This window comes from Sebastes umbrosus, chromosome 16 (assembly GCF_015220745.1).
Source record: "Sebastes umbrosus isolate fSebUmb1 chromosome 16, fSebUmb1.pri, whole genome shotgun sequence".
In the NCBI taxonomy this organism is placed as follows: domain Eukaryota; kingdom Metazoa; phylum Chordata; class Actinopteri; order Perciformes; family Sebastidae; genus Sebastes; species Sebastes umbrosus.
This window is the reverse complement of record NC_051284.1, coordinates 13,939,789-13,962,852: the sequence shown is the minus strand read 5'-3', so window position 1 is coordinate 13,962,852 and position 23,064 is coordinate 13,939,789. Positions and strand designations below refer to the sequence as shown.

At 43.7% G+C, this 23,064-nt stretch overlaps 1 protein-coding gene across 1 annotated transcript in view; it reads left to right on the top strand.

Annotated features, from left to right (window-relative positions):
• The window catches only part of LOC119504543 (latent-transforming growth factor beta-binding protein 2-like), a 90,015-nt gene that overhangs the window by 9,179 nt on the left and 57,772 nt on the right, over window positions 1–23,064 (top strand). Inside the window, exon 3 of the mRNA XM_037796755.1 lies at window positions 7,780–8,041. Within this exon, the coding sequence (XP_037652683.1) occupies window positions 7,780–8,041 (262 nt within the window). The remainder of the gene's footprint in view (window positions 1–7,779; window positions 8,042–23,064) is intronic.

Sequence of the window (23,064 nt, the reverse complement as noted above, 5' to 3'; positions counted from 1 at the left end):
GCTCCTAGTTTTACAACAAGAGTCTATGAGGCTGTAGTTACTTTAGACACACGGCTTTGCTTTGAGCTAAAATGTCAATGTCAGCATGCTAACCACATCACAGTGACAATGTTAACATGCTGATGTTTTGCAGATATAATGTTTACCATGTTCACCAACTTAGTTTAGAGTGTTAGCAACAATAAGCAGGAAGTCCTGCTGAGACTCCAGGAGTGCCATTTGTTTCGCAGGTATTTGGTCATAAACAAACTATTGGACTAATTGAAATTCATCCTGGGGGGAGACATGAAGGTCTGTATCAAATGTCATGAAAATCCATCCAAAAACCACACTAAAAAACACATGCTGCTAGAAAACAAGTCAAAAAAGTGAATGGTAGGTGTTGGCGTAGCTCATACTGGCAGGGTCACTATACATCAGAGTTATGTTGTGTTGCTCTGGCTTCTCCAGTTGACATGACTGTTTTAGTAATTGGATTAATGGCATGGTCTACCACACACAGAGTGAATGTATGGGACAATATAGAAGACTTCAGACCGGGGACAGGAACTGGCTTTACATTTAACCTGAGCTCATAGCGCTCCTTAATGTGCAGGCTTTTAGGTTTCTGCAGCGGAATTCATTTCACCACGCTATACATCACAATGTTTTTGGCGAAAGCACGCGACGCATATGGCACCGTGCTGCAAGTGTAGCCAACAGTGAGCGCACGATCCCCTAACAAAAAAAAAAAAAGCACACGGGTGGCCTTTGATTTAAACCCCTTTCTGTCTTCGAGAGTGCAGATGAAAGGTGCATCATTCACGTGGAGGAATAAAGTTGTTTTCAGTCTCTTAAGCAGTTGGTGATTGACAGAGTGCAACGCGGTAGAGAGGAGTTTCTTTTTGATTGCCTTCCAGCTTTCTTTGGCCTGCTGTGCCGCTCAGGGCCCCATCCCAACCCTAAAATAACTCATCATGGAGAAACTCTCTCTCTCTCTCTCTCTCTTGCTTACCGCTGCCATCACAAGGTAACCTTCCCTCTCTTTCCAAGCAAAAAATATAGCAGGTAGCATGTTTCCCTGAGCCCACCATATCCCCAGAGTAGGATTGAAGCCCTCCAGTGTTGAGAGAGCATGTAAGTCATGTTAAGGGCTTGACTCAGCTGTTCATTTTCACGGCTATCAAAGCCATCACAATGTAGGTTTTATGTGAATGAATTACTAAAAAATAATAGTAGATTCATAGCGAACGTATAAAATCCACCCTTTTTAACGTTAGCTACTTGTTGAATCATTTATCACAGTTGCTCTTTAGATCTTGCGTGTGAAACACATTTAATGCTCCTCTTTTGGTACAACATGTGTGGAGCAGCTGGCAAAGTATCAAGGACATACACGTGTGAACGTTTTCTGACCTCCAAAACAGTACCGAAAAATGTAGGTTCACCATTTTCACCTAATAGATACAAGCCGTCTCAGTTTGCTTTTTGTTAACCTCTCACACAACAGAATACTCACATATAGTGGACCTGATCGAGTAAGATTTGTCCTCAGCATTCAGACAAAAACTCATACTGAACTTCAAGAAGTTGTTTAAAGGCATAACGCCGTGATATTTGCTCTTATCTACACCAGTCACATGTGTGTGTGTGTGTGTGTGTGTGTGTGGGGGATTTTAATGGTAGAAAAGAGATATATTGTGCATAATAAATGAATGAATGAACTGTATTGTTTAGGTTATGGCATACACTCCTCTTAGGACAGTACATGACATGCAGCAGGTCATGTGCCAGAGTCAAGCACATGATGCAGTGTGCACCAGGACACCCATAGCACTGCTAAATGCATTACTTTTTTTTGAGTTATTGTATATATGATGAGTCAATATCCTGTGGAAAATGTGCAGTTTTTAATCTACAACATCTCATAGGCAGCTGCAGGGTTGAGTTTACTTCTCAGTTTGTATGATGATGATGAATTTTATGATGTAGAATTGGGGCATTTAAATGACATGATAAACTTTTTCCCAAGCCTCTTGAGTGGCGTCCTCTGTTTTACAAGAACAGGAGGAGGTTTTTAAAATGCCGGTGTTCCTGGTGACGTTATTGAGCCGAGGTTGAAATTACCGCTGCGCAGACAGCCACAGAGCCCTCCTCAGCTTTATATGTCGTGTGTGGATTTGTGGGGGTTGCGCAGTTCACAGTTCAGGGGCGCAACACTCCCTTGACAGCCCTGCAGAGAGTTATGGCCCATTAGACGGATCCTGTAATCAATACATACCCCATCGGCCCAGAACCCATCATTAACGAGACGCTGGACAGCTCGCTCTCAGTTTGTCTCCCTAAACCAGGAGTGCTGCCTTCTCCGCTCCAGCTGTTGTGTCTGTTTGTAGGTTGCAATTGGGTCCTGTTTTGGCCTCCTGCGCCACATGTTTTTTTAATTGCTACCATAGACGAAAAAGTGCGGTGAAATTGATGCACTGCTCAGCGTCTGGACCTAGTTGGATTTCGTTTTTGATTATTTGTACGTCTTTGTTCATGAGCTGTTATAATACGGAAATAATGAAGAAGTAGAACAAACTTGGCCATGTAAAGCTGAAAAGTATTTTTAAATAACACATGCTTGCTTCTCTTTTTTCTAGCTGTCATGATGCAAAAAAGTAAACATCCTCTCTCGCAGATCTCTCAGCCTAAAAGGCAAGACTGGGCTTGATTGACACTTACAAAGCAACATTAACAACCAGCGCCCCTCTCTTTCAGTCACACACACACGCTCGCTGAGGCCACAGTGTTGTTAGGGCAGCCCATAGCCGACCGTATATCATGGCACCCTCCTGCTTAAAGACCATATGGAAGTTGTTGGGATGTGATCCCTCAGGAGGATGGGGTTTGCGGCTTTTTGGTGAACACCACGTCTCACAGAGTCAGCTTTACAAGTTGCGGGCGCACGCCCCCAGATCCAGATATCCTCCACAGAGCGCCCCAGCATGTGGCTCATTAGAAGCTGAACGTGGGAGTTTGAGGGGTGCGGCGGTGAAGGCACGATATAGCGTGGCTAAAAGTAATGTACACAGTGTCATGGGTCAGCTGTAGGTTAACAAAATCCCCCCACAGAGCTGAGGTGGGTTAGGAGAATAAAACCTCCAACTACTGTATTGGACCGAACAGCCCACACTGATTGAAAAATGTGCATCTATGACAGAGGCACCTTAATCTGGTGAAATATTACCCTTGTAAGATTTACCACAAAGAGAAAATAAAGGATCAGTCAAACAGCGTCGGGCTCCCTCCCTTCTGGTTCTGATTAGAACAATAGAGAAGTTTGAATCTGAACGTTAGAGTTACAGTAACAGCAGTTTGGTTGTTAGACAGCATGGAAGGATAGCGCTTGCACTGGCAACCATGTGGAAATCACATGCTGTAAAAAGATTAACACTCACTTGAAATGATTAGCATCGAGAGGCAATTGTATTAACTGCTCAATAGACCAATTCTTACTTGTTCAGTGGATAGCGAGTCCGGATGAGAGGGGAATTATTCAGCTTGTCTCTCTCCGCTGCCTCCCACAATCTTAAACACTTGACCTATTTCATGAGATCTGTCAGGTTCTGTGGCGACTCCTAAAAAGAGGCTCCTGCTGTCATCACAGGACGTTTACCAGACTACGTATTTGGTCACAAACGTCTTACAGTTGTCTACAGTGTTGTGCAAAGTTGCTGCAATTTTTATAACCAATTTTAAACTAAGTTAAGGCTTTAAGCTCTTTACAAACATTGAATCCGCATGTGTATACCAGAGGTGGGTCCAAGTCATTGTTTTGCAAGTCACAAGTCTTTGCACTCAAGTCACAAGTCAAGACTGACAAGTCCCAAGTCTTAAACTTTGAGTTTTGAGTCCTAAACAAGTCATAATGGGGCCTTCACCCAATGTACATGTAATTGGCGCCAACTGCCGCTCAGTAACGTGACGTTAGTGCTTTATGGTTTTCTCCTGCAACTTGATTGGATGCTGTCGGATTGGTTCAAACAAAGTGGATCTGGGGAATTAAGTGTAAGATAATCAAATGCTTGTCCCAATAGTAATCACCAAAAATAATGAGTCCAAAGTCCTTTTCGTGGATTCAGCAATAAACAACAAAAGATAGAAACTCAGTTTGTTCAGTTCAGTTCTTTCCCCACGAGTAAATCCTCCTCCCAAACAAATTAATAAAGGATCTATCAAAAAGTAAACAAACCTACCTCCGGTACCGGGCAGTTGATCGTCTTTGTGCACACACTTTTTAAATAACATACATTTTAATCTTTGGGCTTAGGGTTGAGTTGAGTTGAGTTGCAAGACTTTTTTTATTTTTTCAAGTCTGACTCAAGTCTTACTTGAGATAAAGTCATGTGACTTGAGTCCACACCTCTGGTGTACACACCTACATTGTTAACACTATTATTATGACATAAGCTACTAGAATAGATTCAGAAATGGCCACGCTGCAACAGCCAATAATAGGTACAATCATAATTGCTAATGCCATTCTATCTTTCATTGTATTTCCCAACTTCCTCTCTCTCTCTCTCTCTCTCTCTCTCTCTCTCTCTCTCTCTCTCTCTCTCAGTTACAGCATTGAAATGGCCTTTAGTTGAGCCTTTTGTCATATTCTACTAAATTCGAATCTCCAGAGCAGCTCCCAGCCTCTAAATCTCATAATGGCACATAATGCGATCAGCCCGTAGAGAGTCCCTTCCTAAGATTATTGCGATAATGCTTTCATTATCAATATTATTTTCCAAAATGTCAGGTTACCCCTTGGTAGCACCGATGACCTGCGTAAAGTGAGGAGGTTTCTCTACATGTTTGAGTTATGTCAGATATTGGTTTCAAATTGCCCCTTTGCTGAATGAGAGGACTGTAAAGTCTTGATGGGTTGTGTTACTCTGAGTCAGAGAGAGGGGAAGGTGAATCTCTGGTGGATTGTAATGGACTGGAAACAAGCTCTAAGTTGGAAATTAGAGTCCAGTGGAGGGGGGGACGAGAATGGCAATTTCCCCGAGATATACATGCACATGCAAACATAAGCTTATAACAGGTAACTGTAACCCACTAGAGAAACTATGGACAATACTTACCTCAATAAAGACTTTAATATACGTTCAGAATTACTTTGCGATCGCCTAGAGTCCAACCAAGATTTTTGACAATAAAAATAACTTAGTTTAATAGTTTATATTATTAGAAAAGTGATCATTTGACCCCCGAATGAATGCTATTTGTGGACAGATGGATACATGGATTAACAATAGCTGTCAGGTATTTCTTTATACCTCTTAAACTATCCTTATGTAGCTTAAGTTTGACAAGACTGGAAGGAGAAAAGACACACAGACCTCAGACTCACTTAAATATGAAGATGAAGATATTTTAGCTAAGCCCAAAGAAATTGCTGTTTCCATATTAATAAAGTGTTTTATTACTGATTGGTCTGGATCGGCATGTTTGTTTGGACGGTTGAAAGCTGCCAACTATGGTCTAATAGTCTCCTCTTTTCAGATGACTGGATCTGGACACAATCGCCCAAAACTTGGCCAGTCCATCTTAGTCATAATTAAGGCTGAAGTGGCAATGCCAGGAATGTTTGCCATTTCTCCTCTTTTATTTCCGACGGATTCCCATTTTATTATTACTCTCGCAATGTAATAATTGCTGCACATATTTGTGAAATGGGTGGAATGTGAGCCAATTAGTTTTAATGATGTGCAAGACAAATCTGCATGACAGCAATTACTGCGACAATGTGTTCAACAGCCCAGAGGCAGGGACCAGAGACAACACAGACCGGCAGCGGAGGTGTACGCCGCGGCCACGCAACGGGCTTCATGTGGGGGCGCATGTCTGGCGCAGAGTCACTGACCAGTCCACTTTATCGGCAGCACAGGCGACGTGTTTGTCTGGTGTCAGTTCTGCGCCTCACAGCTGAAAACGGGTCACGCGATTGAACACATATCCCACCGTAAGCCAGCCGTGAGCCTCCATTTATCGGGTTATTTTTCTGCCCCGCACCGTTTCTCATTTCAATTCAGACGGTTTATTTGAAGAATGCAGTTTCACACATTACCGAGTCCTCTCCCTGCAGCGTAATGTCACTGGAATCTGTGGACCATTTGATCCACCGCTTCATCCCCAAACTTGAGGTTAAACAGACTCCGGACAAGGCGGTGGCACCCGGCCAGCCCGTACTTTAGTTAGATGATGGATTTAACTCCTTGCCAAACAGAGCTCAGGCAATTCCTATTTTATCCCATGATGGAAAATTCGGATCACATACCACGTTATACAAATCCACGACCACATTTCTCTAAATGTGTATGCTTCATCAAAAACAAGGGGGCTACTTTTTCCTCAGAGTAGTTAAAACGAAATGCTTGAGTGAATTGCTTGGTCTAAATACAATTTGCTTCACCATAAAGCAGAAGAGAGTGGTGATTGTCTGATATTTAATCCTCAATTTGTTCGTTTTTTCTCACCGTACCGCAAGCTGACGATGCGTAATGCAGTGGTCTTTCAATTAGCGTGCGTCATCATGATCTGAGAAAACTAAAACACAGAGCTTGATTTGGCTTTCTTTGTGGGAATGTGTCTGAGGAAATTGGAAGTCTGACGCTACAGTTGTAACACGGCGCTGTCATGTTTCCTTCTTGTCGCTTTTGAGCTCATGTCATCGGGAATTTTCGGGGTCCACTAGTGTGCTTTCACTCATAAAGTGGCCCCATGAGTCTGAGCAGAATGGCAATAACAGGAAGCGTGCAGCAGGTAGAGCGCTGTTCGCACCCAGTGGGGCCCTTTCTCGACTGCCAGCACTCCTCCACTGCCAAGAGCTGTGGCAGCGTTCCTGCCTGCGATCTGTCAGTGTCCACAGCATCTGTGTCAATAGCATTCCATAGCGCTGTTGACAGAGCGCCGCTGTTTGCTTTAGCCACCACCGACCAGGGGCCTGATTTACTGTTTGAGGACAATGTCATAAATCCTCGAGTGCCGTCTACGACATACATTTGTGTCACAAGATCGAGAGGTTGTTTACTTTAAATTGCGTGCCGCGGGTCTTTTGGTATCTGGAGTGTGATGTGGGGGTGGGCTGGTAGAGTGACACAGATTATTTTTCCATGACCACCAAATGACCTCAGCGCTGCGTATTTGCAGACTATTGATAAATATTATGCACACATTCATCTTTTAAGTACAGTAAGCCCCTTCAGATTTAGCTTGTTTTTCAAATAAAAGATACAGGCCATTTCTTTGATGAAGTGTCAGCTATTTACAGTTTGGCCTTCAGTTTTTCCCATTCGCTCATGTTTTTATGACCTCTTACTTTTATTACCTTTTTAAGCTTCCTGTGTTACAGTGCGAGCACACGCTGGATTCTAGATCAGTGACGAAAGATGTTTTCAGGAAATCGCTATGTATAGAAACGCCGGCGGCACTAACCTGAGCCATGAACCTGGAGTATAGGCTTTACCTCAGCGAGAAATTGGATAAGGATTTAATGTAAGTGATCATATACATTTAGACTAAACAGGGCGGTTAAAGACTCAAGAGAAATTGAACATGACAGCCCCTCCAGGCTCTCTGCTGAATGAAAAGGACAGAGAGGGTTGAGACGTGAAACTAATGGCCCCTTGATTGAATCAATTTAAAGTGAGCCCCAGTTTTGAGATCAGGGAAAGTCATTTCTGCTACTGCTCCTTAGTACAAGGGGGGCACATGCTCGAACATGACCTGCTGAAAACCTGATCTCCATCTGTGCTCTCTCTTCAGCCGACTGCCAGCCCCCCTGCCAGAACCGCGGCTCCTGCAGCCGGCCGCAGACATGCGTGTGTCGCTCAGGCTTCCAGGGGCCTCGCTGTGAGGAGGTGGCTCCAGAGCAGGTGTACATTCGCGATGGAGGCGCACTGAGGCGCGTTCAACCCGGGACCAACCCTTTCCAGAGAGACCAACCGCGGAGAAGGCCCACGGAAAGGCAGGCCATCGATACCACCAAGGTCCAGACCCCACGACCTGCGACCACCAGACTGCCTGGGTAAGTGACGCAGCTGTGCTTTTATTATAGCCAAGAAGAGCCTCATAGTTTTTCCAAATAAGGGTGGGTCAAAAATTACATTCATTGAAGCTCTAGTTTGCTCGATCACTAATGGGACAATATGTTCACACAATTTCTTAAAATGACGTATTTGTACCATCAATTCTTGTTTAACTAGTAACTAGTAACTTGTATAACTATCTGCAAACTATTCCTGTTTTGTGGAGCAGTTATACTCTGAACAAAAGGTGGGGTAAATAAAAGTGTGTAGAGCAACACAGCTAATAAGCTACGATAGATTTCTCTATTTTAGACTCTCTGACTCTCAGCTCCTCCAGCTCTTTCCTCAAATGTCAGTACTGCCAAGATGGTTTGCTATTGGTCATCGGTGCACATTTTCCATTTTATTGAAATGCCTTTATATTCCTATAGTTTGCACTTTGCATAATCCTTCAATCAACTCTATAATTTTGGTTTTGAGCCGACAAATTAGTGAAAATGATGTGATAGTAAAACTTCTAACATGAGCAGAGTTTCTATCTCCTGCTGACAGAGCAACCACAGCCAGAGATTTGGTCTGACGCCATGGCACAGTGATCTACTGCTGTACATTTCAGCATATATAATGATTTATTTTGGCAGTGCTTCTTTTGAAAAACTTAAAACCTTCAATTTGGTGAACATAATTATGTTAATATACAATATTTTGTGGCTTTCTCACTGAGAGATATTTGCCTTAGCTACCATTACTGTCACACTGTGCTATTAGAAATTATCTAAACGCTCTCGAACAAACAGTAGTTCATTACGCTCCCGTTCAACGCTGCTTGTGTTTATCGTTGCAATAAATCAAACCAGATGAACCGGGTTCATATGTTAAATCTTTAATACACTCTAAGTAAAACAAATACTAAGCAAAGCAAGTTGCTGCCATTTGCTGCCATGCTTGAAAAGGTATTAAGGTGAATCTGTGAAATGTAGGAAAATATAACTTGATTTACCAGACAGGAGTATTAACCCATGCTATTTGCTATGAAAATAGAGCTGGGAGATTATATTTTCTTTAGGCTGTTCTTTGATTTATTGGAATAACTGTGACTATAATGTATCCAACTAATAATTGCTCAGACGGAGGCCTCTTTCAGAGCATTCAGCAAACTCTCCAAAGACTGCTAATCAGACAGGCCTAATAGTTTCTTGGCTTGAACGCCTGACTGTTTTAGTTCCAATCTTGTTGGAAATAACTTTTTGGTTTGATTAATCGCTTTACCATGGCTAGAACTGCAATATATTCTTGATCAAGGATGTTGAAAGGGAGTAATTGTTTCCGGGAAGAATTTTGACGGATCGTTATTGCTTACAGGTTCAGACTTATCTTGTCAAATCATGCTCCATTCTGGATCCAGGCCCAGTGCTTTTCTAATCCGCTCACAGTCGGTTAAAGCGCCATAATTTGCTTGGGCACTGAGGTCATCATTCACTTTTTAGCCAGTTTGTCATCTGGGTAATTTTCTCCACCAAACCACTTAAACATTCACAATTACATCTGACATTTATGGTGCTTCTCGTGCTAATTGTGAGGGTCTTTTTGTGTCTTTTTGTGCTTTCGTTGGTGTTATGGAATTACGTTGGCTGAGCCGTCCGCATGTTTGTGGTAGCTCAATGAAAGTCTGTTAAATGTTTGGGCAGATGGTTCATAAAAGAGTTTTTGTACATCCTCTTTCCCAAAACGATTATCCTGGAGTCGTAGTAAATCTTCTAATCAATACAAGACCTTTGAGGACTGCACAGTTGCTATGCATATGTTGTCTTTGTTCGTGACTCACAGGACATTTTTGCGTCCTGAGTCACAGGTCTGGGACAAACCGAAAGAGACAAGGCTGCAGGTTCAGTATTGTAAGAGGCAGACAGTGTTCCTGAGTCACAAATGCCCTTTCAGTGACTGTGACCATCTTTCATGTTTCTGCTGAAACTGACTAAGAGGTGCTGTGAAGTTTAAGATGAGCCATTTCCTTCTGGTCGAGTGCAGAATTTCCGAGCATGCAGTTCAGCTAATCTAATCATCACTTCTTGTAACCAACCGATTTTTCAGAAATCTGCAGGACTGAATAAAAGCTTCTGCCAACAAAGTCAAATGTCTTCCGTTAAACATTAGTCAAAGCGTGATTAGAATACTTTAATCTCTTTCATTGGAGGCTATTTGAGTGCTTGTGTAACTCACATTTGAGGCTCAGCCCTCATGAACCGCTGCGAATGTTCTGCATTCTCTCGGCCCAGAATGATCTTTTAGGGGTGGAACAGTGTTGCCCCTGGAGAACTGGTGGATGCAAGTCTTGGTTTCATATATCAGGCTGAGGTTCCACTGTTTCCAACGCCAGGAAAGCACGAGCAATGTGAGGTCACAGAGAGCGAGGTTCAGATAGAGAGACAATGCCGGTGCCAAAGCTCAATTAAGGAGTAAGAAGAGGAGCGTGGAGGACAGACACATAGATCATGTTGGTCTTGACCCCACTAATATACGGAGGGAGCAAAGTCCACCCTGTACATGCAGCACCCAGCCATCGTCATTTCATTTTTCCCTACTGGTGAAGGTGTGAGGTACTATATATGTCTTTCTTGGAGCGGGCTTGGCTTGTTACGTCAGCAGCACCCTGTTACTGACCCAGCCTGTCAAGTGGCGCCAAGAACAAGAAATAGTGTGGAGAAGGAATGAGACAGACAAGGAGGGAGGGAAAACAAAACATTGATAATAAGAGAAAACATCAATTAGAGAGAGAGAAAGTGATCTGTTCAGCTGAGCCAGTTAAAGTGATCAGGCTATAGTGTAAAGTTACCGTCCAGTCAGCTGTGACTCACAGCTATGAAACCCCACTGTGTGTGTGTGTGCACATGTCAGCAGGCGGCAGAAAGGGAAAGTGTAGTGTCTGCGGTCGATTTGAAGAGGTTTGTCAACATACCAGTGAAGATGATGCTTAACTCAATTTTCAGCAGGTCAGCACCTCAATCTTTTGCAGCTAGAGACGGGCTTTTTAGATAACGCATTGAGCAACCAAGAGAGATTTTGTGGTCTGGTTACTCTGTTAGAGGGTAAGTGTTTTTACTAAACTATTCACTCAATAACCAAATAAGGAGGATTTCAACATTTTCCCTGTTGTTTCCATGGCTACCAGCAAAAGGCATGCTGTGTTAACATTTAATTGAAGTAGCTCTCTTCTCTTTGGCATGGTGTTGTCAGTAGGGTTTTAAACATGTGCCTTTACAGATATAACTGAGTTGACCATTATAAACCCCCCTGGTCTTGTAGTAGCAACATTTTTTGGCACTTACCCAATGGCATACCAAAATAATTCAGAATTCTTCAGGATTTAAAGTGCCACACCCGAATTGTGGAAACAACTTTTCTAAAATGGACAAGAGTCAAACACTAAGGCTATCTTCAGACTGCAGGCAAATCCGATTTGTTTCTCAAATCAGATCTTTAAGACACACAGTCCGCACCTTCATTTGCATGTGAGCAAATCGGATTTGTGTGTCCAGACATCGCCAACCTATCTGAATGGGTTGCTGTGGTAACGACGTAGCTACGCTGGAGGCGCGGTTTTCCATCACGGAAGCATGTGAAATATAGGTCCATTATTTCGCCCTCCAAACAATCGTGTTGTCAAGCAGCGGTGCAGAACTCCACCGTCGCAGCAGACAAACTCAGCGACCGATGAGGCTGGTATACATTGCGATGTTCTGTGCCGCAGTCAGGGCGAGCTTTACTGTGCAGCAAAAGTTGTGGTGCCATCTGCAAAGTACTTTGTGTGTGTGTGTCGTGTTGTGAGTGACATGAAAGACACTTTGAAATCTGATTTGATTGGCTAGAGCGTCCGGACTGAGAAAGAGAGATCTGTAGAAATCCAATTGATCGCATTTCAAACCACCTCCAAATGTGGTTTGGATCCAATTTGCAAAAATCGCATTTGATGTGGTTTTTTGCTGTCCAGACTTTCTAAAATCAATCTGGATCCAATCTGAATATGCCAAAAAATTGGGCTGGCATTCCGAACAAGGCCTTTAAAGTATCCTGCCCAGGCTAGCAGCTACGCTAGCAGCCTCCTTAATTTGCAGATTTCTCAAAGCAAACCTTTAGGTGTGTTCGGACAGAATTTAAAGCCATTTTTATTTTGAGAAATCTGTCCACCACACTTGGATGGAATTCCTCTCTGTCAAAATTTAATTATGACTGCCATGTTGTCCGTCCTGTGTGGGCACAGCTGCCTCCTGAAATGTTATTTTAGAGAATAAACTGTTTCCTGAATCGTTCTACAGAATGAATCCAGCACATTTGTGACTGACAGCCTAGAATAAAAGTCTTGTTGGGATGGACAAAACATATGAGGAGCCTTCTGTTCAATAGGATCTGGGACATGGGAATACAACTCCTTACGTCTTCTTGTATTCCTGTCTCCAGTCCTCCACCTCTCCTCTGACCATTTCAACTGTGTCCCAAATGTCCCAGCTGCATGCTCTGTGGGATTAAAACAGTAAAATTTAAAAATGTACATCCTATATGCAGCTGGCAAACAAATATCTGTTTCCTCCTCTGACCGAATGCATTTCACTGTAAACCGGCGTTTCCTGTGAGCGCTGTGCTCAGCAGCAGTGAAAGGCTTTTCCCTGTCAGCACGAGATCCCATAGATCACGGCTAGTCTGTCAGCTCCCAGTATGAAGGTCAGGGCCAGTGGTGAACACTCCTAGCTAAGCTGGAACTGCGATAACGCACAGAGGACGTATTCAGCACCTCCTATGAGTCCAACTCCATATCAACCTCATGCCCCCACCGTTCTCTGACATCAGTCCTCTGCAGGAAACAGAGCAGGGCAGAGCAGGATGTGTGTGCAGTAAGCAGCTCGTCCCTCCAAAGGTCATCTCTCTCTGGTCTCTGTTACATAATCACACTAACATAATCACACTAGCTGGCAGCAGCTACCTGGATAATAGAGCTGTACAGTGATACCGAATACAGTTAGAGGGGTTTTTTTGCACTAGAATTTAAACATACTGTAGACTTGATAACTAGAGCATATAATGAATTCTTTTACACCAACGTGATGAATGTATTATGGAGAGAAGGAATTGCCTAGTCTTGGGATGGAGTTTGCAGTTAGAGTTGTTATTTAGGGCGCTTTCACAAGCCACAGTCCATTTCGCTAGTCCGAATCGGAGTGAAATTGGTACTTTTGGTTAGTTTTCTATTTAGTCTGGTTCGGTTTCACAGTGCACAAATTAAAGCAGACCAAATAAATAATGTATTTGCTGAGGGGCGTGTATGAAAGAGCCGGGCCCCTAATCCCTTCCCCTTCAGTTTCTCTCGAATGACTTTATAAATGTCACTATTTTTGTAGACTTTATCATATTCTGTATGTTCTGTTCAACCCAGATGTCAAGCAAACATCTTATCCAGGTCAGCCCTCTGCTACTCATGTTAAACTGTCGTTTACCGATGTCCATCTCAACAAATGCCCGCACAGGCAGCCTGTAATCTCATGCGGTTTGGTTCACTTTCTGCAATTGGCAATTATATTCTCACTGCAATTGAACCGCACTAGGTTTCGCTTGGAAACAGTCCACCACCTCTTGCCACCGGTTGTTTTGGTCCACTCAAGAGTACTGTGTTAACACCTGCCCAAATGAACCGCACCAGAGTTTGATTAAAACTGACTAAGTGTTGGCTTGTGAAAGTGCCCTTAAGTTCTGTTCTGTTTGATGTAATGACATCATTCACACAAGCCAATCAAAAACTGACCCTCAGTGTGATGTTACAACTGGAAACGGAGATGATATTGAGAAAATATTATTCCAATGTATCCTACACAGTGACGACATAATTAAAATGTTGGGAAAAGAGAGCACTGGTATGGGATGGTAGTCGAGTCTGTAACAGCAGATGGCTGAGTTGAGGTATTGAATTGGAAGAGAGAGGGTTGGATCAGGGTTTATCACCACTGGTTCTTCACTTGAAATGATTTAAATTGAATTCCAATGCATCAATGTCTTGGCCCATTAAAAGTAATTGCTCTGCACAATTTTGCAAAGCGCAATTTGCTTCAGGGATGATTACAAATGTGGTCACACCCAGTAACATATTGGGATGTTGAAGAAAAACAAAAACACCCAGTGACATGGAGCAGAACGGCCCTTAAGAGGGTGATGCATACGGCTTTCCCCGCATTAACTGTTATGCTTATACCAGCCCCGCCGTTCGCCTGGTGACTAACAGGGCTGGCGGTTATGTGGCTTGTTGACTCAAGGCTTTGCACATAGCCACACAGCCGTTTCTCAGAGGAAACTGTGGTCATAGTGGGAGTTCTCCATGTTAATTATGGATCACTGGTTGCTTTCACTCCCACTCCAGACAAACCACACCACCAGCGCTGACGGGAGCCACCGTCAAAATCCTCTACAGTAGGTGACCTCAGCACCTGTAGACAAATATTGTTTTACTATCATCACCGATGTTCTCGGTGGCAATGATCACTGAAGAATGAACTGTAACAGAGCTTGAATGAATTATGATCATAAACGCTGAAAGACAGGAGTGGAAATTCACTCAACAAGATTCTTGTAACTCAGTTGAGAGGATAATAAATTAAAAGAGTAGCACAACTCCCACAGTAGCTTTCCATCTCATAATGCTCCTGATGCTTCCGACTTTGATCAGATATGTATGTTCTTAAGACTAAAATATATACCTAAACATGCAGCCTGGGAAAGTTTTGCTACTGTACCACCTGGCAGTCTGCTTTGTTACTCAAAGAGGACGTGTCCAGAACAGTCCTCTTGTCTTCCTTTTCAGCCGCTGCCAAAACAGAGGAGGCCTGCAGATGGGGAGTCGGGCTGAAGTAGGGAAGAGGGGTAAAGTGCAGGCTAATTCCCACAGGTTGTACATGCTCTAGTGTCTCCTGAATAGGGCTCTATCTCGCTTCTAAACCAGGCATATGACGATGCGTCTCGAGCTGTGATTTGTGTCCCTGCGTGGGTAGACGGGGAGTGAACTTGAACGGGGTCAGGTTAACTGGCTTTCTGCTTGTGGATTGCAGGCGTGTTTGAGTTGCGTTCTGGTGCTTCAAACTTTACCTTTGCCCTGACCCCGGTCCCTGGTGTATTCTCACTTGTGTTATGAATGGGATAGGGCTTTCCGGAGCACGGCTGGACATGGTTTTGTGGGGGGCATTGTGTACCTCTTTGCTACTGTGGGTCAACAAAGGGCAGACTCTGGAGGCCACCCTGTCCTCAGGTGAACTTACCACATGCTACAAAAGGCAATGAAATGTTGAATTTTGCACAACATATGATGGTAGCAAATGAACCAAGCATAATGTTTTGTAATTCAGTGTGTCTAAATGTAGATTTTTGAATGCGAGGAAAGCTTAACACTCAACGATATTGGCCGAGCCAGACCAGGAAGAGTTGATGTGTTTCTGTCTACAAACACAGAGCCAAACGAGTCCCATGAGTGTTTGGCTTCCTGCTAGGCCAGAGGGAACAAAGGACCATAGAGAACTCAGCGTGGGACAGATATGTCTTTCTCTCTCTATCCATCCCGACTCTCCCCATCCGAAACATGCTCTCTGCGCCGCGGTGCCAGCGAGCTCGGCGTCCGCAGCCAAATCTTTCTCATCAGGCAGGCTTGTGCAGATGCAGCTGTCGGAGGGACAAATGCTGTACGGCGGTTTATAGGAAGAGGGGCGTCTATCCCAGAATGCACTCCAGCCTCTGGAGATGAGGCAGATGGAGAGATCATCGATCAGGCTCATCTTCCAGATATGGGTCACGTTGTTGAAAGCAGTATGGCCGTGCATAATCCAGTCAGGATGCAGGGTTCCAGACATACACATCCCACATTCTTCTTTCATATCCAGAGGTCAAAACTCAACTTTGTGGTGGGCTTCTTTATGTCTGCATTTTCCCCTCGTGCTCTCCGTGGACCTCTGGTAGAGTTTTAATTGCTTTTTAAATCAATGTTACAGACCGGTTCAAAGATTCCCTCAATCACGTCTCTTATTGGAAACCTTTTTTGGCTTCTTGTCAGAGCAGTCTGACATGTGACGCTGACCAGCGTAGGCACAGCCACAGTCAGCACTTTCTAATGGCTCTTCCTGCTGACCTGTCTTGTGGCATTTTACTAAGTGAATGATCAGAGCAACTACAATAAACCGGAGAGTATTGAATAGCCTCTCAGCTCACCATGTCTCCAGGCGTTTTGATTCAGACCCCCGAACCGCAGCAACCACACTGCTTTGCTTCCATCCAGAATCAGGTCTTTCTGGATTTCTTAGAGCTTGAAAAAGCCTCACATTATAAACGCTGAGGTGAAAACAGACAGGTTGGCACTGCTGCGGGCCCCCTGGAGATGAAAAGGAAACTGTTTATTTCAGTGCTTGTGGCCTGTGATTGAGTAGACGGCAGTAGTCATATGTTATGATCACGTAGTGTCTGACAACCTCAATAAGGTCAAATTTACAGAAAATCTATTTTCATGCAGGCGGTAATGGGAGTTGTACCTATAAAATAAAGTGGAACTCGACCTCTTCATTTGTCTGCGTAGCACTTTGGCTGATCCAAATAATAGTCTTTGCTAAATAAATTTCTCAAGAACCGTTGCTGCTTTCAAATCTGCACTAGACCCAGTTGTTGCTCTAATATAAGCTTCATCCCCTGGGGCCAGAAAAAGAAAAAAAAGCTTTCTGGATCAATCCAACCCCACTGTAATTCATTTCACCCAGGCTCTGGCTGCTACTAGCGGGATTCCTGGAAGGCCGTCCAGACAGAGAGAACATGATTTAATCCAGCCTCAGTGGCTGGTGCGATAAGCCCTCAGACACACCCAGATTTTCACAAGGGGAGATATTCTGCCAGGACCCACAATTATCCAAGTCATAATGACTAGAGATGTTATCAAAGAGAGACGGGGCCTTAATTGCTCACTGATGTTTGGCCTTATGCAGCCACGTATGTGAGAAGAACTTGTCCTTGTTTCGGGGGAACAGAGCTTAGCGTTAAAGCGCTGCACATGTTTCTGTGACTAGGTGTTTTCCTGTTATTCCTAGTTCATAGTATGGGACATATTGGACTACTGGCACTACTGGCAATGTTAAATTACATTTCCATGGAGCATTCAGTCAGTTTGTGTATTCTGACTGTTCACTGAGCACAAGAAGACGACATTATCCATGTATCCAAGAATAAAATTGGTTGTTTTTTGTCTGCTTGTGCAGACAGTTTTTTTATTTCACTCATTCATTGCTGCTCTTGTGGTGCCTTACAGCAACTTTTTTCATCTTATCACCTCTCGAATGTGTAATCAGAGTTTGGTTTGAGCACATCTATGTGTCCTGGTAGATATTCTACTACTATAAGGCACATTCATCTTTTTCTCCTTATGTCAATGGCACAGGAAAATATAAATAATGCAAGCTCTTTAAAGGAACAGTGTGTAACATTAGCAGATTTATTAGCAGAAATGGAATATAATATTCAGAACTGTGTTTTCATTTTTGTATAATTGCCTGAAACTAAGAACTGTTGTGTTTTTGCTAGTTTAGAATGAGCCCTTCATATCTACATAGAGAGCGGGTCCTCTTCACGGAGTCTGCCATGTTGCTCTGCCATGTTTCTACAGTAGCCCAGAACAGACAAACCAAACACTGGCTCTAGAGAGCGCCTTTCACGTTTTTACGTTACTTGAAGGCCACCGAAGCAGTAACATGAGCCGCATAATGCAAAACCGTGGTACCGCCAACCGTCTGACCTCCGTTGCTCCTAAAGTAGAGTTATTATGGTAAGGATGGCCTCTTAGTGAGTCGAACGGCGTTACCACGGTTCTACACTCTGCGTCTCACGTTACCACAGACTTAAAAAGGGAGGAGTGAGCGTAGGGGTACTTGTTGGATAGTTGGATGCAATCTGCAACCACACCACTAGATGCCGCCAAATACTTCACACTGTACCTTTAAAGAAACAGTTCAATATTTTGAGAAAATCGCTTATCTGCTTGTTATCAATCTACTCATCAAACTCTCTGCAAGAAAGAGAATGAATGTATTTCCTGAAGTGTCAAACTATTCCTTTAAAACAACATTAACATCAGAAGTTTTTCAGTGAGTTTCAACAATGCGATGCAAAGTTGACGTGCAAGCTTCATGATTATCTTGCAAAACAAGTTGTGAGAGTCGCCAGTGGAGGTTAAAACATTTACTACCAGAGATTAAACATTCACTAAAAGCTGTAATTTAGGGTGACTTTAATATGACAGAGGCTGGTGTCGAGTTATTTTTGAATTTCCAACAAACACAAACTTCCCCGCCGTGCCATTGCATGACCTTGTTGCTATGAGGAACACACAACAACAGCATAATGAAAATGCCCTTGGGACTGGATATTACATTTATTGGTGCATGCTAACGGTTCAAACCTCAGGATTTTATTGCAAGAAACACACAGGGACCTCAATGGCAAATGATGAATGGATGAGGGCGTTCTGCATAAAGCCTGAGGAATGAGATGTGTGACCACAGTGGGGTTTGACCACCGGTGGTACAGATGGTTTGGTGCAGACTGGGTGCCGGATTAATTCTTTCTCAGCCCGCTGAGGCTTCTTTCACCTCCTAAAATATACCAAGGCTGTTAAGACAGACCAAATTCTGAATTAAAGTTTTCCCTTCTTTGCCTGTGGGCCCTTAGAGCTAGATCAAACATGGGAAATCGGCCCTATCCTCTCAAAGCAAGAATAGGATAGACTTAAATATCCAATTAGTAAATAATTTCTTATCATATATCAGATATAAAAGCTGACTTTCTGCCAAATCAAATTCTGAAACAATCAAGTCATTCTTGGACCAGGAATCCTCCTCGTGATAATATCTTTGCTGCTAATCTGGAATGTTTTCTCTCTTCCTCGCTACATCATAGTTAATGTCTTGGACGTCACAGAGATTCATAACATTGTGGGGCTTTGAATAGCAAAACACGAACAAGAGTCAAGTGTGTATGTCTTTGCTAATGCTCTTGAATAACACCTCCCGGGACTAGTTTCAACAGTCTGCTTTCTCCTTCCTCGTCTGCAAGCTTTGTTCTGTGAAATGTAGAGCACCATCTGTTGTTGAGCTTTATGCCGTAAAAAACATCTCTCTCCTCTTGACAGTCTTAAAAAAAGAATATTATCTCTGTTCATTGCAAGGTGTTTCTCAGTTTAATAGTTTGTCCTCTGAAAAATGTAGTATTTTTGAAAGGATTCCTGGTTGCCTGGTTATTCTTAATCTCTTAACTGTTGCTTTGCCACTTGGTAGGGAACACTTAAAAAGGAATTGGAGTAGGGCCAATATGCTTTGTTGCATCCAAAAACAGTTTGTGCCCCTCACACAGTGCTCTGTACAGCTCACAGGCCTCCCTCTTTGACTGCAAAAGTACGTGTCCCAAATACACTCATAAATCTCCTCGTCCTTTGTTGCCAACTGTGTTTGCAGTGGTTGAGCAGTACAACGTTTTCATTGTTCTAGCTGCTGTTTGCACAATTTTTTTTCCGATTTCTCCTGTTCCCTCCAGTTAGACTGATGATCCGCATGTCCGAGCGCAAGCTTTGAAAATGAACAACCGTCTTTCTCTGAATGAGATGACTGTGTGTGTAAACTGTGTTTTACACTTGGTCTTTGATGAACGTCATTTACTTTCCCATTTACCAAGTAGCCTTCAAATTGCCCTAATTATGTGCAGTTCTTTATGTAATAGGGTTTTTTGGCTGACGCTCCGCTTTGGAAAGAGGTGAATGGAACCATTAAACATTTTGTACATTTTAAATAAAAAGAATAATGACTCGGTTTTCCTCAGCAGGATGGAGCGACTCTTGCGTTGATTGGTCGTAAACCTACTGGTTCCAGAGGTTCGCCACTCGTCGCTCTTGAAGGTCATGTCCAGTCCAACACAAAGAGTACTGAGACGGGACACAGTGACAAGGCTGGGAGCTATCAGGTTGTGCGGTGTGACCCAGACTGGGACGCTCATGCCAGACACCTCTGCCTGCTGTCAGACTGTCTTGTTTAGACAGTCTGCTCAAAGCCAAATGGCTCCATCCAACAACCAGACAGAGCTCTTCATATCAGTCTATTTTCTGCAAGCAATGCGAGCAATGCGAGCCATTAGATGCGGGTTCGGACTTTGGTATTCTCAAACAAATCAAAATGAAAAATGAGCTTTGCCAAGGTAGACTTGTGTTGAGCTTCAAGTGCTGAAAAACCATTTAATATCACACAGTCCTTTCCAACCTACTTGGCATCCTAAGCCCAGAAAAACTAGGCGCTCTGTCTGAAACACATTAGTTACAACTGACAAATATGCTTAACTTCGTATGGAGATTTATAGAGAGAGAAGATAATGAAAGCACCTCAGAGACTGAACTGTTAGTGAATGAATCAGCTGTGGCCCATACGTTACTGTGCAGCGCTTCACATAAACACCGTTCTGGCCTCGTCATGCAGAGTGGGCCGTGGAGATGGTTTAAGATGTAAACAATTCCTGAAGCTCTGGGTCACTGCGTGTATGTGTGTGAATGTTTTAGATGAACAGGCTTGTCGGATAAATCCAGAATTTCCCAGTCTATCGAAGAGGCTCCCGTTTCCCAGTGGGCAACTCACAAAAAAACAACACAGTCACCACTGGGATGATGGGAAGTGGTGTTTTCCGAGCCCCAGCTACGGGGCTTTCCTGGCACTTAAACAAAGCCACCTAACTGAATTTCTCCCCTCCGCCCCCCAACACACTCTCATCAAAACTTCAAAGTACACCTAGCATTTTGCTTGGCAGCGTGTAACTCATTGGGTTTTATGTACGGCATCAGCAGAAGCTCAGAGATCAGAGCAGCCTATTTTGACCGTCTTCCAGTTCTTGTTTCCTGGCTTGACTGTTGAGCTGTTTATGCTCCAAAACTGCCTCCTCTCCAACTCATCTGGGTCAAGAGGTGTGGCTGGATCTGCCATTCATGCTGCCTGTCATGCCTTCACGAGAGCTAATATTCACATGTCGTAATGCCGCGATGAGTTCAAAGATGCATAGTGCCAAATAATTCTTTGGAAGTTGTACATTTGTTTTATGCACAGTGTGGACTCTTGGCCATCGCTGTGATTTGTAATTTCCGCAAATGTGATGAGGTTTGCTTCTAATTGCGTGAAGTGAGTGAGTGGACAGCGCCAATGGCTTAATGTCCTAGTTGGAGGCCTCTATTGTTTTCAGATATAAACTGACGCTTTGATCAAGTGTTTGGACCGAGCCACTTATCAGTGTAGAAGAATTGATTGTTTCTCTTTGCGTGTAATTATTGAACACATGCTCTGAACGTCAAATAATACATGTCATGTACTAGACTAAGCCTCACGATATATTCAGTTGAATTTCCCTAATGTAATCAAAGTGTCTAAATGATTTGGCCTCCATAATGCTTTTTCCTAATGTATTTGATTAAGGGAATTGTTCATAATTTTTTGGAAATACGCTTATTTCCGAGAGTTAGATCTGAGGAAGAATGAAAGACACATTTAATACATTCAATATATTTTTCCAATCTATTTACATTTGATTTTGTCTATGCACCATATGCTCATTCAGCAGCTCTCTTATCAGCGCCATCAGTGATCTAATTAAAACTGTATGGCCATCATTTGATACCCAAAACATTTTTCCCCCATCTGTCTGTTCAAACCGTGCTCCATGTAATCTTGGCAGAGGTCTTCCAAATTGCTTTCAAGTCACCCAGAACAAGGCGGAGGAATGGTTCCTCCTGGATCGCCGGGGCCTTGAAGTTCCTAATGATGACATCAAACGTGCGGAGCGAGTCGTGCTTGCCCTCGCCGTCGCTCCCCCCCCGCCCCCCCGATCTGCAGGCAGAGAGGGCAGCGGTGAGCTCATGATGGGAGGAAGTCACTTTGCCATTGAAAGTGAGAGAGACAGAGAGAGCAACATCTGGCTAAGCCCAGGAAGTGAGGCAGGATGCTTGCGGGCCAGGTGTCACTGTTAGCGATGGAAAAACCCTATCATAATCTGGAGTGGACAGTGTAGCGGTGTTAGCCACCTCCTGTAAGTCCTCCCTACCTTGACATTAGCACCTCTTGTTTTCCCGTGTCACATCCTGTCTCGGGACCCGCCCTGAAGATTCAGGATCTGGGTCAGCAGCTGTCAGCTATAGGTGCTGCCTGTTGTCTTTCGAAAAGATGACGTGAGTGACCATTATCAAATATTTGTCTCACTTTTCCCCTTTTCATTTAGTGTCCTGATCCCTTGCCAGCAGGAATGTGGTTTGTGAATAAAGAGGCATGCATTGGCTTGTAGCACAGCTGTGACAGGGTGTGTGTGTGTGTGTGTGTACACGTATGCATTTTTGTGCAGCGTGCACACATTCTAGTATTTATTTGTTGATTATCGTTGTGCGTCTGTGTGTAAATACGTGGTGTGTGGCTAAAAACCACATGTAATAAATGCTAATGCATGGTTTATATCCTCATTTAGGGTCTGATTACAGCCTCAATTACATTACAGGGCCACAGGTGTGCTTTGTAGAACGGTTCTTCTGATCTACCCCGACATAGTTCATCTTTGTCTTGCTCTGCTGACTCCCTGTCTGGGCAGATCAGTGGTATCCAGATGTTTTTTTCGCAGGGCAGCTGAATCCCAGCACTCCCCCCAAGCTTTCTTACACCCCCAGAGCCGAGGTAGGCCCGTCTGCCTGTCCGTCTGAGAGGCACGCGCCTCCCTCAGGTCGCTCACATGAGCTCAGCTTCCAGGTCGTGCAACGCAGGCTCAGTAATTGACCCAAATCAAATGCTCGCCGGTAAAAAATACGCGCCCCTCGCAGCCCTGGACAAGCTTTGTTCTTCGACCCTAGTTTTAATACTTCCTCCAGCGCGGCGCAACACTCAGGATGTTGCTCCCTGGTTGGCCACAGTCAGACAGAACAGGGAGTTCATAATCTAGTCGAGCAGACACAATGGGT